The sequence below is a fragment of the Microcaecilia unicolor genome, chromosome 4 (assembly GCF_901765095.1).
Source record: "Microcaecilia unicolor chromosome 4, aMicUni1.1, whole genome shotgun sequence".
NCBI classification, from domain to species: domain Eukaryota; kingdom Metazoa; phylum Chordata; class Amphibia; order Gymnophiona; family Siphonopidae; genus Microcaecilia; species Microcaecilia unicolor.
Window position 1 is genome coordinate 97,719,710 of NC_044034.1, and position 21,487 is coordinate 97,741,196.

At 46.8% G+C, this 21,487-nt stretch overlaps 1 protein-coding gene across 1 annotated transcript in view; it reads right to left on the minus strand.

The window, feature by feature from the left end:
- Window positions 1-21,487, minus strand: part of GTF2F2 (general transcription factor IIF subunit 2) — a 231,303-nt gene that overhangs the window by 172,883 nt on the left and 36,933 nt on the right. The window contains exon 4 of the mRNA XM_030200520.1: window positions 3,290-3,434. Coding sequence (XP_030056380.1) covers window positions 3,290-3,434 — 145 coding nt within the window. The remainder of the gene's footprint in view (window positions 1-3,289; window positions 3,435-21,487) is intronic.

Below are 21,487 nucleotides of genomic sequence, written 5' to 3' on the forward strand. Positions count from 1 at the left end.
GAGCTGCCCTCAGATCTGAACAACCTCATCAGTCTCTGCACCCAGGTGGACATCCGGTTCAGGGAGCGGGCCTGTTAACATCACGCTGGTCAGCAGGTTGCAGGGGCTAACTCGAGGAGCTCACACAAGAGCCCTGCTTCCCAGTCGCTGGGTGCGCCCGACGGGTCTGAACCTATGCAGGTTGACCGGGCGGCCCAGGAGAGACAGCAGAGACGCTCTAAGGGGCTGTGCCTGCATTGTAGAGTGAAGGGGCACTTTGTCCGTGAGTGCCCGAAGAAAAAGAAGTCGGGAAATCAGCAGCCCTGATACCGGCTAGGGAGACCGGGTCAGGGCCAAAGTCCGTCTCCCCTTGGATGCAGGTTTTGGTGCCAGTTCTACTGGCGATTAAGGATACCCCTTGTTTTGAGGCGCTAGTTGACCCGGGGGCGGGAGGCAACTTTATCAGCGCGGACCTGGTGCGGGTTCATCAAATTCCTACGATGGAGTTACCTCAGTCCATCACTGTCTCAGCGGCTTGGGGACTGGTTCGGGGAGTTCTCCGCTCCAGGACCGTGCCTATGACCATACGGGTAGGAGTCTTACACAAAGAAGTTATCGCCTTCTATGTCCTTCCGTTGGCCACTGTGGCCATAATCCTGGGATTACCCTGGCTTCGCCTGCATAACCCCTGCATTGGTTGGGCCCGGGGTGAATTGACGGCATGGGGCCCGGGCTGCCAGAAGGTCTGTTTGGATAAGGTCTCGCCAGCCCCAGTGTGATGCTTCCTTTGGATCGAGCCAATGTTATGTTACCGGGGCCATACAGATCCTTTGGAGATGTTTTTTCCAAACAGCAAGCAGAGATTCTACCTCCCCATCGCTCGTATGACTGTGCCATAGAGCTACTACCAGGCACTGAACCTCCCCATGGCCGCGTATACCCCCTATCCCGGCCAGAGACGGAAGCCATGTCCCAGTATATTTGAGAGAACCTAGCTCGAGGCTTCATCCGGCCCTCTAAATCGCCCGCGGGGGCTGGATTCTTCTTCGTGGAGAAGAAGGATGGGGGGTTGCGCCCCTGTATTGACTACAGAGGACTCAATGCCATCACGCGGAAGGACAAATACCCCCTTTCCCTTGATTTCTGAGATGTTTGACCGCCTCCAGGGGGCCCAGATCTTCTCCAAGCTCGATCTCAGGGGGGCCTACAACCTTGTGCGGATCAAGGAGGGGGATGAGTGGAAGACGGCGTTTAACACCCGCGACGGGCATTACGAATACCTGGTAATGCCGTTTGGACTTGCTAATGCTCCAGCCGTCTTCCAAGCCCTCATTTCCTGTTTCTGCAAGGGCGGGACCAGAGGCAGAGCTGAGAGAGAAGGGAAGGCAGGCTGAAGAGCCGAGTCTGCTTGCCTTTCACTGCTGCCGCTGGACCCCGAGGTAAGAACTTTTAAATTCTGGGTGGCACAAAGGAAGGCAAGGGGCAGGCGGAGGACTAGAAGAAGAGGGCAGGCAGTGCAGGTCGGGCTGCCACTCGGAGGAGAGGGGGAGAGAGAGGGAGGGAGGCGGAGGGCCTGGAACTTGGAGGATGGGGGGCTGGATCTCGGAGCCCATATGTCGTACACATTAATGAGCGCCCTGTCAAACTCAGAATGGCTGCGAGGCAGGAACTCGCGCCACAACTGGCCGTTGACATCCAGACTCCTGCGCCGCTCAAACTCCATCGTAACCAGCAGGGTGGCGAGAAGCGGACAAGCATGGAACTCGCACCACAACTTGCCTCCTAACAGTTCCCTTAAAAACATAATCGCCATTACATGATAACCTTGCTAGCGCCCGTTTCATTTGTATGAGAAACGGGCCTTTTTTACTAGTATATATATAACAAACAGCCTATAAATGAGGACAGAACAGAGTCTTTGTTAAAAGAATAAGAAGGACATGCCTTAAACTAATGAGTAAGGAAAAGAATAAGAAGGACATACTATACACATCTAGGAGGAAAGCATCCAAGGCTAGTCCTTATTCTGGAACAGAAGTGAGGGACTTTCTTATTCTGTGAAGTTACAAAAATATAGATTGTGTGTGTGCTCCACTCACATGAAACCTGAAAGAGAGAATTATTCACCTGAACAACCACAATCAGGAGACCATCACAACGGAGGAGGTGTAGCTTGACAATAAAGCATGGTATGTATGGTCCACATGCAGTTGTCATTCTAAAAGCTTCTAGAATTTGTCTGTAGCTATAAAAATGTTACCCATGCTGGGCTCCACCAGATTATATCACCCACTTATGAGGGCTTGTAATCCTACTTGCCATCAAAGAAATGCTGATTATATGGAACATTATATTAAGCAAAGTTGGAGAAATGCAAGAAGGTAACTATGGAGAGAGATGGAACAGAGGAGAAGAATATGGGAGAAATGGTAAAATTGGGGGGGGGGGGGGGGCAGCATGGCATCAGGGGATGGTGTTTCAATGTGCTTGTACCTGGCTTCTAAATTTCTAATGGTACCTAAAAAGTTCTGAAAATTTTTTTTTTAAACTACATCAAAGTTCTCTGCTCATGCTTGGATTTATTGATTTTATATACCACTTCATTACTTAACTGTAAAAGCAATTTACAATCAATATGTAAAAATTGTGTGGCATACAAAGAAGAACAGCAGCCTTACCTTTCAATGTACTTTTCTGACCTCATTTGCAACTCTCTATAACTAGTCCCTTATTTTCTTACTCCTGTTACTATACTCTATCTTATCTATCTAACATAGTAACATAGTAGAGGATGGCAGATAAAGACCTACACAGTCCATCCAGTCTGCCCAATAAGATAAACTCACAGCACATGATCCAGTAAAACATGTATTCTTGATGTGTCCATGCCATTTTCAGGGCACAGACTGTAGAAATCTGCCTGATACTGGCCTTATTTCTCAGTTACTGCTATCTATATGTTACATCTTTGCTTACACCCTATGCGTCTATTAAAATGTTTTAATGTGTATTGTGTTGGCATTGTAATGTAGCATACTATGCCATACTTTGTACTGTTTGAATATTTTTACTGCTGTAATTGTCTGTTGCTTATGTTTGACTTATTCTTGCTGTACACCACCTTGAGTGAATTCCTTCAAAAGGGCAGTAAATAAATCCTAATAAATAAAATTGTAGCTCAAGATAAATGTCTACTTGTTTCAAGTATTCATATACGATTATAATGGTACTAAAAATCCACAAAAGAACATGATAGTAATACATTAATATGCATACAAACCACTGGCATAGTATTTCAATTCTAACTCACCTGATGAACTTTCTGTGAATACTGTTAATGTCTGTCCTCCCACACTTTGTAAATTAAATGGATGTACTCTGGGTGTACTGACGGAAGCAGGCTTTCCTCCATCATCATGAATATTTGCAAGTTCTTCATGTAAAGTAAATGATACCTACAGGCAAAATTGATCAGATTTCATTTTAATTTCAACAATTAAGTACTAAGCTTGCAGTAGCACAAATACACCTCAATGAAGCATTCTCTACCATTTGTTTTCCAATTACAAGTCTTTACATGTAGTATATATTTTATAGAAACTGGCCATACGTATTTTGAGTAAGGGGCCAGAGGATTGTAATGTGTGATGATAATGTGGTTAAGCTAAAGCAACACTTCTTTTCTCCAAAACTTTAATTTTCTATAACTTCTGCTATAGGAAAATATCCACAAAAATAATTCTATAAGCTAAAGCCTATGCAAAAGAGCAAAGTAAGATTTCTCTTTAATCCTTAAATTTAGCTTTTAGGGGAATAAGATCCACAGGGTTATCTGCATGAGCATCTGCTTAAACAGAATGTTTTCTGTAGAATACCCTGCTTTCTAACTAGCATAAAATGTAATCCTTGGACCAAAAGCTTCACTACCATATCAGACTTGTAGAAGCATACTAACTTACAGGCTTTCCACACTTTTGGCAAAGAACTAAAAACAGCAATACTCTCCTAGAAACATCAAAGACAAAAGTATGAAAGAAACAATTGGCAGCTGGATCATACTAGGCAGGAGAATAGTAGAAATACATTTTAGAAAAGTTTATCATCAATTACATATACATATGTATATATATATATATATACACACAAGTTTTATTACATACCCCTGATGCAGACATTATCAAAACATGGTCATGTGGAGTATTTTACGTGAATCTTAACGGTTTAATATATATATATATATATATATATATATATATATATATATATATATATATATATATATATATTTGTATGTATTTGTATATATATATAGATAGATAGATAGATAGATATAGATATATATATAGATAGATAGATGTAGATAGCACAAACATGAAAATAATGAAAACTTCAATAGAAGAGAAGGAGATAGAATAAAACTGGACAAAATTTAATTAGTTTTAGAAAAATTGCTGCTTATACAAACCACAATTAGCTAATTTGTACTAATAGACTCAGCCAGAGGGAATGAACATAAAAATAAATTCTTGTATAACAGGACTATAGGCTTACACCAATCTGACTAGAGCCAATGCATTACCAACAGCATCAAAAAGTCTTACACCTCTAAAGGAGGGAGAACGATACAGAAATGAAAACGAGATCAAAAGGGGAAAATCATATCGAAAGGCCATTAAATTGAACATGTACAACTTAAAAGGTACGTTAGACCTTTCCAGTAGAAATGTTCTTTAAATTCAAGAAGGCTCTCAATTGTTCTGGCAGTAAGGGAAAATTAGGTTCTTACCTTGGTAATTTTCTTTCCTTTAGTCATAGCAGATGAATCCATTACGAGTGGATTGTGTCCATCAATCAGCAGGGGGAGATAGAGAGCACTGAAAAACCATAGTGCCTCTTGGCCAGCTAGCTCCATCTGCCTCTTCAGTATTTGAAGCTTCCAAAGCAGTGTTACACCGCAAAGCATAATAACATGAACTTTCCTCACAGCTGATGAACGCCCCAAAACTGGAGCTATAATTCAAAGGAGGGAATGAACTCATCCTCCTATAACTGAACAGAAATCCTGAAGACTGTTTTCCAACTTCTCCCAATGAGGGAACATATCTACAGGAAAAACTGAACATAAAAGTAGCATAAATCACATAATGAACCACTGAGGGACGGCTCATGGATTCATCTGCTATGACTAAAGGAAAGAAAATTACCAAGGTAAGAACCTAATTTTCCTTTCCTTGTCATCAAGCAGATGAATCCATTACGAGTGGGATGTATCAAAGCAATCCCTAGATAGGGTGGGAACAAGCCACACCACGCGCCAGCACTTGTGCTCCAAAATGCGCGTCTCTCCTGGCAGCCACATCCATCCTGTAATGTCGGGCAAACAAGAGCTTAGAAGCCCAAGCAGCTGCACTACATATCTCTTGAAGAGAGAGTGCTCCAGTTTCAGCCCAAGAAGAGGAAATCGCTCTTGTGGAATGTGCCTTAAAGGCTTCAGGCGGAGGCCAGCCAGATAACAGATATGCTGAAAAGATAGCTTCTTTGAATCAACGGGCTATAGTGGCCTTAGACGCTGGAGACCCTCTGCGCGGACCTGACAAAAGAACAAAAAGATGGTCAGAGGTCCTGAAGGCATTTGACATGCGCAGATATTACATCAGAGCCCTTCGCACATCCAGAAGGTGTCACTGCCCATAGGCTTCTGGAAACTCCTCTTTAGAAAAGGAGGGCAGGAAAATAGGCTGGTTTAGGTGAAACGCTGAAACCACCTTAGGCATGAAGAAAGGCACCGTATGTACCATTACTACGGACTCTGAGAATTGCAGAAATGGGTCTCGACAGGACAGCGTCTGGAGCTCAGATACCCGTCTCGCTGATGTCACGGCCACCAAAAAGACCGTCTTTAAGGTCACATCCTTCTTCGAAGCTCGCCTGAGCGGCTCGAAGGGCGAACACTGAAGGGCCTTTAAAACTAACCCCAGGTTCCAGGCCGGACATGGAGCCCGCACGGGAGGACGGAGTCGAAACACCCCTCTAAGAAACCGTGTCACATCCGGGCAAGCAGCCAGAGAGAGGCCAGCGAACTTCCCTCGAAAACATGCTAAGGCTGCCACTTGAACACGCAGGGAATTATAGGCCAAGCCTTTTTGTAAACCATCCTGCAAAAAGTCAAGTATCAGCGAGACAGAAGCCCGCGTGGGTGTAATCGCTTTAGAAGCACACCAAGCCTCAAACTGGCGCCAAATCCTGGCATAAGCCATGGAAGTGGAACGCTTGCGGGCCTGTAGGAGAGTGGAAATGACTTTACTGGAATATCCTTTGTCTCTCAATTGCGCCCTCTCAATAGCCATGCCAAAAGACCAAAGCAGCAGGCGTCCTCCATGGTCACCGGGCCCTGTGACAACAGGTTCGGTACCAGAGGTAACGGCAGGGGATCCTCTACCAGCATCCGCCAGAGGGTCACATACCACGGCCTCCTGGACCAATCCGGGGCAATGAGAACCACCTCGCCTTGGTGGAGCCGAATACGCAGGAGTACTCGCCCTATCAAGGGCCAAGGAGGGAACACATACAGGAGGCCCTGAGGCCAGGGTTGAGCCAAGGCATCCAACCCTGCCGAGCGAGGATCTCTCCGTCTGCTGTAGAAGCACGGGACTTTGGCATTTGTGCTTGACGCCATAAGATCCATTACGGGCTTTCCCCATTTGGCACATATCTGCAGGAATACTTCTTCTGCAAGTTCCCACTCCGCTGGGTTGATCTGATTCCTGCTCAGATAATCGGCTTGCACGCTGCTCTGACCTGCAATATGAGCTGCTGACAGAAACTGCAGATGAAGCTCGGCCCAGTGGCAAATCTGCGCAGCCTGCGGTGCTAGTGCTATGCACTGAGTGCCTCCTTGGCGTTTTATGTAGGCCACTGCTGTCGTGTTGTCCGACAGAACTCTGACAGTCAATCCTTCCACGGTCAATTGAAAGGCCAGAAGCACCTGGAAAATCGCTTTCAACTCCAAGCGATTGATGGACCACTCCGACTCCTCGGGTGTCCAAAGACCCTGGGCCTGCTTTCCCCGGCAATGTGCACCCCAGCCCTTCAGGCTGACATCTGTTACCACCAGGCACCAATTGGGGAGCGCTAGCGGCATTCCTCGCCGTAGCATGCTGTCTGAGAGCCACCACTCCATACTGAGCCGGGCCGCAGGGAGCCACGTGAGTCTACATTGATAATCCTGAGATACTGGAGACCATCGTTGAAGCAGGGAACACTGCAGAGGTCTCAGGTGCACTCTCGCCCATGGCACCACTTCCAAAGTGGCCGTCGTCGACCCCAACAGCTGGACAATGTCCCTAGCTCGCGGGCGAGGCATCCTCAGGAGCAGGCGGACCTGGTTCTGAAGCTTGCACCGCCTTTGCTTGGGTAGGAAGACCATCCCCGAGGCTGTGTCGAACCGGACCCCCAAATATTCTACAGATTGAGAGGGGGTCAGGTGACTTTTAGCTATATTGACGACCCAGCCCAGAGATTGCAGTACTGAGACCACTCTGGCTGTAACCTGATGACTCTCTTCTGCAGAGTCTGCTCTGATGAATCAGTCGTCTAAGTACATGTGAACCCGGATACCCTCTCGCCTGAGAAAAGCAGCTCCTACCACCATTACCTTGGAAATGGTTCAGGGAGCTGTGGCGAGGCCAAAAGGCAAGGCCCGAAACTGGAAATGTTTTCCCATCTCCACAAAACGCAGAAACCTCTGGTGCAGGGACCAAATTGGTATGTGCAAGTAAGCTTCTTTCAGGTCCAGAGACATGAGAAACTCTCCTGGCTGTACCGCCGCTATGACGGAGCGCAGGGTTTCCATGTGAAAATGCAGCACGTTCAGAGACTTGTTGACTTCTTTTAAGTCTAGGATAGGCCGAAAAGACCCTCCTTTTCACGGCACCATGAAGTAAATGGAGTAACGGCCAGAGCCGCATTCGGCGGGAGGCACAGGGGAAACTGCCCCAATGTGAATCAAGCCTTGCAAGGTCTCCTCTACCGCCGCCCGTTTGGCGGCAGAACCGCATCGGGACTCCACAAACACGTCTCTTATCAGGGCATTGAATTCCATTCTGTAGCCTTTTCTGATCAGGTCCAAGACCCACTGATCTGAGGTAATCTTGGCCCACTCCTCAAGAGGGAAAGTCATCCTCCTATCACAGGAATCGAGGAGGGGGCTGGCACACCATCATTGAGAGGATCGCCCTTGAACTCCAGGTCTTGAGCCTGCTGCTGCGGAACGTTTGTCCGAGTGAAAGGAGTTCCTCTGCTGAAAATGGGCACGCGAAGTGAACCCAGCAGAACGCCCCGGGCGGTACCTTCTAGCTTCATGGAAGCGAGGTCTGTAAGAGGAGGGAACCGCCTGACCCTTGGAAGAAGGCCGCGGCCTATCCTCGGGTAAGCGCTGGGGTTTGGCATCCCCCAGGCCTTTCACAATTTTCTCCAACTCCTCACCAAACAGGAGAAGGCCTTGAAAGGGCAACTTCACCAACCTTTGCTTAGAGGCCATGTCAACTGCCCAATGCCGTAGCCACAGAAGACGGCGAGCTGCCACCGCTACAGCCATCTGTTTAGCCGAAGCTCTGACCAGATCATAAAGGGGGTCAGCCAAAAATGACAAGGCCGACTCCATCCGTGGTGCCACCTCCGTAAGGGGCTCCGCTCCATCTCCGGGCTGTTCCACTGCCAGTTGTAACCAAGCGAGGCAGGCTCTGGCAGCGTAGCAGCTGCATGCAGACGCCCGTAAGGATAGGCCTGAAATTTCAAAAGATCGTTTCATAGCTGCCTCCAGGCGACGGTCCTGCATGTCCTTCAGGGCAACTCCTCCTTCCACTGGGAGGGTAGTTTTCTTTGTCACAGCCATGACTAGGGCATCCATTTTAGGCACTGCTAGGCACGCCAGATGCTCCTCACTTAGAGGGTATAATTGCCCCATAGCCCTGGCGACATTCAAAGGCCCCTCAGGGTCAGCCCATTGAGCCATGATAAGCTCTTGGATGGAGTCATGCAAAGGAAAGGCTCGAGCAGGCTTCTTACTACTTGCCATCCTCGGATTACCGGAGGAGGTCTCAGTACTCCCAGGGTCTTCTATAGAGGACCTGCAAGGCATCAGTAATAAGCGCTGGCAGCTCATCACGGCGGAAAATCCTCACCGCGGAAGGATCATCTGGATCCGGTGGCAATCCTGCACCATCTTCTGGCTCTCCAGACGACCAAGGCCTGCCAGACTCCTCAGAGTCCTCACATCTCGACCACGGGGAGGGGGGGGGAGGAGGGGGTGCACCACTCTCTGAAGGGGAATCCACCCTTCTGCGCTTGTCTTGCGGCCATCTGTCAGGGGAAAACGCACCTGACGGTAATCCAAGGCCAGGCTCCACTGGAGAGGATACAGAAAGCAGGGCCGCAGAGGACCCCTGCGGAAGAGCTCTTCTTAACATGTATGCATTATGCAGCAATAAAACAAATTCAGGGGAAAATGGCTCACCCTGGCCTCCTGGTTCCAGTCCGGGGAAAGCAGCTCTTTTATTAGCCTCTACATGAGGTGCCCCTCCAGGCTCAAACCCCTCCGCCTCAGCGGGGATCGCGTCATGCTGTTCCAAAATGGCGCCCGCTGCCAGTTCCACGGAGCAGGAAAGAACATCACTTGCCATGCTCGGGCCGGCTCTACCGTCTGAAAAGCACGCCTTACAGAGACCCGCTGCAGATTTGCGCTTGCCACAAACAGAACAGCGCTTTAGTTTCTCAGCAGCCATCGCCGAAAGCGGCGGAAATTCAAAATGGTGGATTTGCGCCAAAATCATCCCGAACGCGGGCCCTCCCCGGAGGAGCTACAAAATGCTCTTACTTCACCAGACTGAGTCTCCGAGCTCCGGTCACGCTGCACAATCAGAAGAAAACCTCTTTCCTGGGATCGCAGCACCAAAGCGCGACGCAACTTTTTTTTTTTTTTTCTTTTTTTAACGCTGTGAGGAAAGTTTGAAGCAACAGCGAAAGAGGCAAATTTCCAACTCCGGAGAATCAGTAGCATGGGAAAGGCAGGGAAAGGGCAAACCTATGTGCCTGCATCCACAGCGTGGGCAAAGACAAGGACAGGGCTTGCCTATTTGTCTACTTCCACATCGGGGGCCGGGTAAGGCAGGGAAAGGGCTAACCTATTTGCCTTTAAAGTGGGCATCATCAGCCACACCATCCCTGCTACAACTGGCAAAAGCACAGGAGCCACCCCAGGCAGATTTTCTGAAGGAGCTTGAACAAGATGCAACCACCCTGCTGTGGAGATAAAGAATACTGAAGAGGCAGATGGAGCTAGCTGGCCAAGAGGCACTATAGTTTTTCAGTGCTCTCTATCTCCCCCTGCTGGTTGATGGACACAACCCACTCGTAATGGATTCATTTGCTTGATGACAAGGAAGGATACATATTTCATAACTAAATATTTAACCAAGCATTTACAGTAGTATGCAAAAAAAAAAAAAAAAAAGACTTGAGCATTCCAAAAGAACAACCTCAAAACCATATTCATAGCTTGCTCAAAAACAAATGATACCAACAGTGTTGCTCTCTGTGTCCTCACTCTTTGAAGTATTGCTGAAATATTAATTTCTTCAGATCTTGCTTCTTGCACCACAATCCCTGGTTGATTTCCTGACATTATTCTTGAGTGAATACAATAAACCTTATTCAAAGGAAAGAATCTCAATTAAATATCTCTTAAAGGCATCAACAGGAATTTCCAGGAGACTTAGGGAAATTCACAAGGAAGAGATTTAACCTCCTATGATAATCTGCTCAATCTTCCTGTGAGTTAACAATTTGTCCTTTATTATAGCAGAAGATGTATCTTGCAAAGTTTTTACCTCATCCTATAAAGAAAAAATCTGTACGGAAATTCACTCTTAGTTGATCCAAATTCTTAGATAAAGCATTAATATAACTCACAAGAAATAAAATTTCTTTAGTAGATATTATCGTTGAATCCAACCCAAATGCTCTCAAGTGTCATTGCAGCAGAAGTCTTAATGCCAAACTTAACTGCTGACTTCCCCCCCTCCCCATGTTCTCATTCAAACTGGCCGATTTTGCTGCAATCTTGCTGATTGGAGCCTTAAGCAACTTCCACTGCTACAGCCGAGTCTGTCAGTCACAGAGGCAGGGTTGTACACCAGAGGAAAGAATGTAACATCCTGTCCTTCACCCTGGGCAATAGCCAGGAAAAACATTCCTGGTTCTTGGGGTGGGGGTGGGGGGTGGGGTCCTGGATGCAAAACGCTCGATTGTCTGCTGCAAAGGAGAGAAATAAGACCAATGGTCCATCTAGCCCACTATCCTGCTTCCACTAGTAGCCAATCCAGGTCACAAGTACCTGGCAGAAACCCTGTCTTCTGGACACCGTGGCACAATGAGATTCCAAAAACAATTCTCCGACAGCGCAAATTCTAGCTTTTATCCTTCTCTGATGAGAGCTATGACCCACTGATCTGAAGTAATCTTGGTCCACTCTTCGTAAAACAGTCAGCCGACTCCCTATGCGAGAGGTCGAAGAGCAGACCGGTGCCCCATCATTGGGTAGCATAACCGGAAGCCTGAGGTTGGGTTCCAGATCCCGACAAGCACGTCAGTCCGAAAGGAAGCCTTCTGCTGAAATCTAGAACCATGAAAAGAACTACAACCAGGCCTGTACCGACGGGCGTCACACTAGCGAGGCCTAGAAGAGCTAGGTTTATTATTAACTCTGGGCTTGTCTTCCGGAAGATGCTGGGACTTCGAGTCTCCCAAAATCTTTTACATTCTTTTCAAGATCCTCACCAAAGAGTAACTTCCCTCTAAAAGGAAGCCTGATAAGATGCTGCTTGGAAGCCATGTCAGCCGACCAATGACGCAACCAAAGAAGACATCGAGCCAACACTGCCAGAGCCATCTGCATGGCCGAAGCCCTGACCAAATCATAGAGGGCGTCTGCTAAATAGGCGAGGGCCAATTCCATGGGAACTCCTGGAACAGACGACTCGTGATCCTGTTTCAGGCTCTGCTGGAACCAAGAAAGACAAGCTCTGGCATAGCATCTGCTAATGGAGCCCTGTAAAGCTAAAATTGCCACCTCAAAAGAACGCTTAAGGGAAGCTTCAAGACGCCTGTCCTGCATGTCTTTGAGAGCTACACTGCCTCCCACCAGGAGAGTAGTTTTCTTAGTAACCGCAGTAACCAACGCGTCCACTTTAGGCAAGGAAAAGGATTCTAACGTAGAAGCGGCTACTGGATAAAGTCGCGCCATAGCCCTCACCACTTAAATCCACTCTCTGGGTCAGACCATTGAGCGGAGATTAATTCCTGAATAGATTCATGCATCGGAAAAGCCTTCACGGGTTTCCGCTTGCTCGCCATCTTAAGATTGATAGAGGCTGCCGATTGTATTTCAGGATCAGAAATATTCACCGCAGCCAATGCATCAGAAATCAAAGAGGGTAGTTCATCACAATGAAAAATCCGAACCGCCGTAGGGTCATCCAATTCCCCCATTGCAGGCTCCCCATTCTCAAAATCAAGTTTAGAAGGCTTAGCAGAATCTACAGATCCAGCCACCATGGAAGCAGGACAATGAGAAGCCATGGACCCACCATCCGGGAATGACCCCAACCTCCTTCGCTTCACCGCAGGGTCCTCCAAAGGAATAAAAGAACTAAAATCACCCTGACTACCAAGGATGTCCCTGGCTTCAAGTGCTGGTTGAGGAGGGGGAAGGGACCCAGAAGGAAAACCCCTCTTGAATAAATATGCCTGGTGCAAGAGAAGAATAAAATCTGGGAAAAAATCCAAATCATTCATAGCAACGCTAGGAGCTGCAACAGAGCCCGAAATAACCCCTGCACTAGAAACACCCACAGCAGCAGAACCGGCAAGGCGAGTAGACTCCAAAGAAGAAAAAGATGCAATTGCCTCCAGTGCCATGGCCGCCACACGGGAAGATTCCCCAACGGCCTCAATGGGCCCTTCAGCAGGAGAGACAGCATTTGCGCAATGTGCAACACAGGTGCCCGCTGCGGAACGAGAGCCGCAGCGGGAACACCCTTTAACCACCTCTGCCGCCATCACAGAAAGCATGCACCTAAAGCGTGCCTACACACAGCCGTTGAAAGTAAAGGCAAAGAAGCACTCACCAGAGCTTAACTGGCTGAAAAGAGGCTCTGAAGGTGGCGATGACTCTCAAAGTGAGCCAAGATGGCGCTCCCTTGCTCCCTTTTAACCCAGCAAACTCTTGCCAAAAAAGGTACAGCACTTACAAGCACGCTGAAGAGAGGCTCTTTTTTTTTTTGCCAGTTTAAAGCTGCAAGGTTGTGAGGAAAGGCTTTTTTTTTTTTAAGCAGCTACAGCAGGGAGCCCACAGAGAGCCAGGGGGAAACGGGGTAGGACAGAGACCTGCCAAACAAGTATGTCCTCAAGGTTAGCACCCGCAGCCAGAGGCCCCCAAGCTCAACTAGCATAAATGCCTAGGAGCCCCCAAAGAATTCACGAGCTGGAAGGAATCCGTCCACCACCTGCTGGAGATAGAGATATACTGAGGTGACAAGGAGCTGGACGTCCAGAGTCACTGATTTCTCTTCAGTGTTTCTCTATCTCCACCTGCTGGTAGGCGGATACAACCCACCAGTTCCTGGATTCATCTGCTGCTGATGCTAAGGAATGTGCCTTTCAAAAATTGCGAATTGGACGTCTTTCGCAGTTGGATGGTTTTTTTTTTTGCCATTTTGAGATGTCCATATACTTTGAAATTGAGCCCATCCAATGGCAAAAGGAAGCAAGTGGCAACACTCATATTTTTAGGAATACAAAAAGCAATGTTTTCTGGTATTCTGCTGTTTTGGAATAATTTGCCAGTGCAGATTCGTTTTTTTAAGAAATCTTTTTCCATTTCAAAAGGCGTTAAAAATGCATCTGTTTTCTAGATTAGGCTGAATTAGAAGTAATCTTGTTTAATTTTTTTAGTCTGTTTTTTTTTTTGTTTCCATTTTATGTGACATCCTGGTATGTTTCAGTTCTGTTTTTTTTGTTACCTCGCCTTGAATTCTTTTTGGGAGAGTTGGCGGGTTATAAGAACCAGATAATATAACATATTTGGAACAGCAGTAAGTACTTTATGCTAACAGGTAAACTTTCACAAACAGGACCCTCTACAACATTCAGTTCAAGCAGAATTACATGCATATATAGAACTTCCTTCCCAAAAAGTCAGATATACCATTAACCCAATTTTGCTCAAAATGTCATTCGATTCCTTTTACCACTGGAGGGCAGAATCTGTCCTATAGCAAAAATGTTTTTGCTTGAACTTTGCCCAGAATGGCTTCTATGAACAAATCTTGCTTATCAGTTGGACTGCCAATTTCTTAAATCTGATCACGAACCCTGGGCTCTGTAGCAAGCAAATTGTTTCTTCTCTAAGAGCTAGAGCCAGGTTCTCTAAAGAGGCCAGTTAGAGTATGGTAAGACTAGCTGATGCTATCTATTCAAGTGAGCAGCTATCACTACAGACCATTTGGTGAAAATTTTAGGGACCAATGAGAAGCCAAAATAGAGGGCTTTCTACTGATAATAGTCAATACACATGAATGGTTCAGAATGTGTGTATAAACATTGTTGAGATCCAATTAGCACAGCCAGTCTTTCTTCTTCAAATGGGGGAGGATGGAGAGAAGAGTGCTCACCTTAAACGTTTCTTTGCAAAAGCCGAGATTTTTAAGATCTAATGCAGGATGCAAGCCTTCTGTCTTCTTGGGGACTAGGAAGGACCTGGAGTAGAAGCCCTGGCCCCTTTCCTGATTCTGAACTAGATTAATTGAGCTGGACTGTGGAAGGAGATTACCCTCTTCTTATAGCAGGCAGTTTATGGGAACACCACAGTGGTCAATTTAGTGGAAGTGTGGAATCTGAAGGGATGGTACAACCATAAAAATGAGCAACTGTAAAAACTAGCAATATATAGAAATAAAATTATACTACTCCGAACATATACAGTAAAAACAATAGGAGCCTAAGTCTGCAGAGCAAAATATAATCAATTCAAAACTTGCATCAGAAGCCCAACACATGTTTTGACACCTAACCAACATAAATTTGGACATCTGGTCTGACAAACAACATATAATAACATAAAGGTGTAATAGAAATTGAAATAATGAAATGGCAGAGGCAGAAGCTCTGAGGTGGTTTAGATTGGCTACATGGAAGCAAAGAAGTAGCACAACTAACATAACAAGGACAGGAAGCTGGATGGCATGACAAATCCAGGGGAACCTTGGCCTGGCAAGAGCAGCCAATAACAAGGAAACATCACCACCTAGACCTGGACATATTATGCACAGTGGCAATGTCAGCTGCTGGTTAATGTAAGATTAGGTTCTTTTATTAGGAATAATGGAAGGAGAGGCAGGAACAGGAGAACAGTACAGATCAGGAAGGGAATAAGAACTCATGGAATTATAGAAAAGGAGGGTTGAGGGTTAGGAGATGAGGAACAGCCTACCAGGCTCTTCTTTGGCAAGGCAAAGGTAGATATGGCTGGGAAGAGGCCCTAGGGGTGGGAAGAGGGGCTAAAGGGTAGAAGGATGGTATGAACATCGATAGTATGTGGAGAAAGGGGGATGGAGGAATGAGAGGACAGAGGTTCATAAATGATGGCGAGGATGTGAGAAAAGCCTAAAAAAAAATAGGGGTGGGGGTGGCACCTGGACTGGGGGATGCTAAATCCTGCAAAATTTGAACAGGGGTAAATGAAATTATAACTGGGATCCTGGCTAAGATAAATGTGGAAGGCATCACTCATCAATGAAGTGGAGACAAATTTTGACACTGTTAAATAGACTCAAAACCCATGTGGCTTTTTTTTTTTTTTTTAGATACTAGAGACACACTTCACAGAGCTGGAGCACAAGAAGCTTAAGAGGGAGTGGGTGGAACAGTGTCGCACTGTGTCTTATTCAAGGACACAAGTGCATAAGCACATTTCATTTGAGAAGGAACAAGTGAAATCTAAAATGTCTTAGCAGGTTTTCTCAAACTCTCCAAGGCAGGATCACAATCAGAAATCTGCTCCTACGAAGCCCTGGAGATAACTTGATTAATAAGCGACTAACTCCTCCCAGTGAATCTAACTACTGGGGAACTGTCCCCCTTCCTCTGGGAAGGGTCCCCTGGACTTGACTTTGTTGAGGTGTCTCCCAGGGGGGTGTCAATTACTATCTGTACTCTCTGCTCCCTAAAGTTCCTCCATAGAGGACAGAGCAATGTCCAGATCCACAACCAGAAGACCTCGGATACTTACTACTATCACAAGGCCCCTCAAGATCCTGGTCCTCAGCCACAGCCCGAGACACATGCATGCCCCACAAAGGGCAGGGGCCAAGCCCAGAAAGAACCTGCCTTAGGCTCTACAAGAGGTTGACAAAATTGTTACCTTAGAACAATTGTAGGTCCCCCTGTGGCGCCCTTGAAAGCCTCACCTGCAGCACTGACCTCTACATTATGTCATTCCCACCATGGGAACAAAGGCATTCCCTGAACATTCCTGCTGAAGAGGGCTTCTGGTAATAAAAATGCCTCTAAATTATCACTGCTACTGCAGTCAGCTCTCCCCTTATTTATTTATGGCATTTGTACCCTGCAGTATCCCAAACAAGTTTGGGTTTAATGTGGCTTACATCAAAATATAAAGCAAATTACAATAAGAGAACTATAATGAAAATACAAAACAATAATAGGTAAAAACATCCAAGCAGTAAGAGGACTCATTCTGAAACAGCAAACTAACTAAAAGAATAACAAATCACCAACAGTGGCGAGGAAGTCACTAAATAAGAAGGTTTTCAACAAAGCAATTGGGTCAGGAAATTCCCATGGTTTTTGTTTAGGCACTGGATTCAGGGAAATCTATGTTACCTGCCCTGCCTTTAATCTCATTGATCATGTCTTTCAACTTACTCACTTTCATTAGTCTGGCCAAAGAGGACAGTACTTATATTGTCTGCATTCTTCTTGAGTGATCAGACTTTTAGGAATAGACTGGGAATCTTTCTCCTTCACCTGCTCTCACACCAGTAGTGTTCCACAGGCCCCTATTCTGGCCTCAATTCTTTTCAATTTGTTGGTCTCTGCTCACCACAATTGTGCAGAATCTTGGGGCTTTACTACACAGGTGACAGCTTGTCACTGTAAACATTAATGCCACTGAGCCAACCTTGGATACCCTTTTAGAAGATAAATACTCAAAACCAATACCCATATTCCAAATGACCTTATGCAATGGAAAGACGCCATCTTTGTTCCTTCCTTTCACCCTTTTCCCACTTAGGGCCTTATTCTATAAGGTTATGCTCCTAAATTACGAACATACTCTGTGCTCCAAAATAGACTATGCTTGTAATTTAGGAGCATAACCTTTATAGAATAAGGCCCTTAGGGTGTAATTTTATAAGAGGACGTTTATATGAGAAGTCTACAAAGGTGCTCATTTTAAGCCTATCTATAGTAATAAATCCCACCTTGAACGTTCTGAAGCTCACTCCAAGGCAGAGAAGCTCACTCCAAGGCAGAGAAGCACAAAAATCCTGTAGTCTTCATAGGCTAGGACCAGTCACCCTCACTCATAGACCCGCCCTCAGCCACGCCCCATCTGTACATAAAACGCTACCTCAACATTCTGAAGACAACCTGCTGAAGCCATCTGCAAAATCCCTAAACAGTTCGTAAGTTCATGGTGGTGAAGCCATCCAACTCACCATGTCTCTCTGCCCCGCCTTCAAGGGCGGAACACAGAGAGTAAAGGGATCCATAAAGGCACCCCTACCAACTGGCAACCCCCTCCAACAAACAACGACCCAGGCAGGGGGAGTGTTTCCGTACTCCTCTCCCTGCCTAAGAATCGCTACAGACTGCTGGCAAGCTCCCCAACCACACAAGCCACCCGCAACCCCCCCCCCCACACACACACACACAAACACATACACACACATAAACGCACACACATACACACAAACACACACACACATACACACAAACACACACACACATACACACACACACAAACGCAAACATACACACACACACACACACATGCAAACACACACACACACAAGCGCAAACATCCACACACACACAAACACACACACACACAAACGCAAACACACACAAACGCAAACACACATAAACACACACATAAACACATAAACACACATAAACACACACATAAACACACACACACATAAACGCACACACATAAACACACATAAACACACACACACATAAACGCACACACATAAACACACATAAACACACACACACATAAACGCACACACATAAACACACATAAACACACACAAACACACACACACACACACACATAAACACGCAAACACACAAACACACACGCGCAAACGCAAACACACACACATGCAAACACACACACACACACATGCAAACACACACACACACGCAAACACACACACACACGCAAACACACACACACACAAGCGCAAACATCCACACACACACAAACACAAACACACACACACACAAACGCAAACACACACACACACAAACGCAAACACACACAAACACACATACACACGCAAACACGCAAACACACACACGCAAACACATACACACAAACACACACACGCAAACACACACATGCAAACACACATAAACACACAAACACACATGCAAACACACACAAACACACAAACACACACACACGCAAACACACACACAGACACACACGCAAACACACACACAAAGACACACACGCAAACACACACACAAAGACACACACGCAAACACAAACACACACACACAAACACACGCAAACACACACACACACACACACACAAATGCAAACACACACACAAACGCACACACACACACAAACACACACGCAAACACAAACGCACACAGAAACGCACACACACACAAACACACACACACACATACAAACACACACACACAAACAGCCTCGACGGTGCACCTCTAAGTGCCCCCCTGCCGCATCGCTACAACAACCCGTGCAACGGGGCATCAGAAAGCCCCTACCCCCTTCCCTCCTCGCCGCATCACCCAACCCCTCCCCCCCACATCGACCGCCTTGCCACCCGCGACCGTTAATACAAACTCTGTGCAGCGGCTGCTGCTGCTTCTATTCAGCAGCCCGTACATAAAGAAAACAAACAAAAAAACCTCCTAAAACGCACCTCCGTGGAGAACCATCTCACATTGGCTAACGTCTTTGCAGCCGCTCCTCCTCTCCCCTCAACGTCAGTGCCCCTGCCGGAAGACCCCGAAGAAACGCCGAGACGTCAGAGGGGAGAGGAGGAGCGCATGCTGAGACTTCAGCCAATGTGAGATGCTTCTCAACGGAGGTGCGTTTTAGGAGGATTTTTTTTTTTGGTTTTCTTTATGTACGGGCTGCTGCTGCTGAATAGCAGAAGCAGCAGCCGCCGGCCACAGTTTGTATTAGCGGTTGCGGGTGGCAAGGGGGTTGATGAGGGGGGAGGGGCTTGGTGATGTGCCACGGTGGGGGGGGGTCGGGTGATGCGCAAAGGGGGGGGGACAAGGGGCTTTCTTTGGGTGCTGCGCCGGCTGGGGGGGGGAAGGGGGGTCTCGCTGGACATGGGTGGCTGGAAGGAAGCAGGGGGAGGGGAGGGTCGCTGCACATGGGTGGCTGCAGGGGGGGCAGGGAACAGAGAGATAGGGATGGGGCTCCACACACCACATGGGTGCCTGCAAGGGGGACAGGGGATACAGGACGGACACTGCAGGGCGGGCAGGGGGACAGAAGGGTCGCTGGACATGGCTGGCTGCAGGGGGGACAGGGGAGAGAGGAGGAACGCTGCACATGCATGCCTGCAGGGGGACAGGAGGGATGCTGAGGGGGGGGGGCCTGAGAGAGGAGGGTTGATGGGCATGGGTGGCTGCAGGGGGATGCTGGACATGAGTGGCTGCAGGGGGAACACGGGGAGAGGAGGGTCGCTGCACATGCCTGGCTGCAAGGGGGCAGGGGAGAGGGAGGGGGTTCCTCACACCACACACGCAGTCACTCATTCTCTGTCTACCACATACACTCTCACTCACACACTCACTGTCTTTGTCCCTCTCTCTCACACAGTGTCACACAGAAACACAAACACTGTCTCTCACACACTCTCTCTCTCTCGCACAAACACATACACTCTGTCTCTCTCTCACATTCTCTCTCTGACACACACGCTCCATCTCTCACACACGCTCTTTCTGAAACATACACTCCAAGGAAAACCTTGCTAGCGCCCGTTTCATTTCTAACAGAAATGGGCCTTTTTTACTAGTTTTATATAAAAGCAACAGAGGTGCTTGTATGCCTTTATACAATAGGCTCTCAAGACAAGCTTTAATAGCATACAAATGTCAATGCTCTTAAAAAAAAAAAAGAGTGAATTTGCATGTGTACTCTATGTGGGCATTTTATAAAATACAATGTACATTATCATAATTCCACCCTGGCTCTGACCAAACTATATCCACAAGCATGCCTACACGCTGAATGCATAAAAGAGGAATAGTCTGTGTGCCTAACTTTTACACATATACAGTTGTACAATTTTATAAGATATCTTTCTCCACATTAAAAATATATTTTATATGTGCAAAATCCTTTATAAAATTATCCTCTTAATGACCTGTGCAAAAGTTATAAAAAGCTCTTACTAGCGCAGCAGTAGTCTATTGTGCCTCTCCAAACCACTGTACTTTACAAGCCAATAAACAATATCCTGCTCACTCCCCAACATAATCAACAATCTTTGCCTTCTTTAAAAAGAGACAGTTTATTCTTAAAGAGGACCTGCAGATGTATCACTGGATTAAAACAGCTCAATGGCTGGGTGATTGCCTTTAACACGATTTATAATCGTTTATATAATACACTAGTAAAAAAGGCCCGTTTCCGAAACCAATGAAACGGGTGCTAGCATGTGGCTTTTTTTGTGTGTGTGTGTATGTGTCACAGAGTTATTTTGTGTGTGTGTGTGTGTGTGTGAGGGTGCCGTGTGTGTGCAGGTTGTTGATGTGTGTCTTTTTTTGTTTTGTTTTTTTGCTTGGGGGTTGGGGGATGTGCTGTGCTGTCCTTGGTCGCTGTTTGCTGCTGCCTGGGTCGCGGGTAATCCTTCCAGCTGGGCCGCAGCTTGTCCTGTTTGCCCACGTCCCAGATGGTGACGGGCACGTTGCTTTCCAGCTACTCTGACTCCATGTCAAGCGATCCCAAATATAGTCTGTGCTATAGGCCCTCTGGCACTCTTCAGTACTGGCATTAGGCATTAAAAAATTTCTCCCCCCTCCCCCGGTCTATTTTTGCACATACCCACAGTAGGAATATTCTTCTCTCGTTCCAGCGGTGGTTCTGTGCTCTCCGTGCTGCACAGATAATGAGCCATTCTGCTGGGGAATGCTCCTCCCTTAT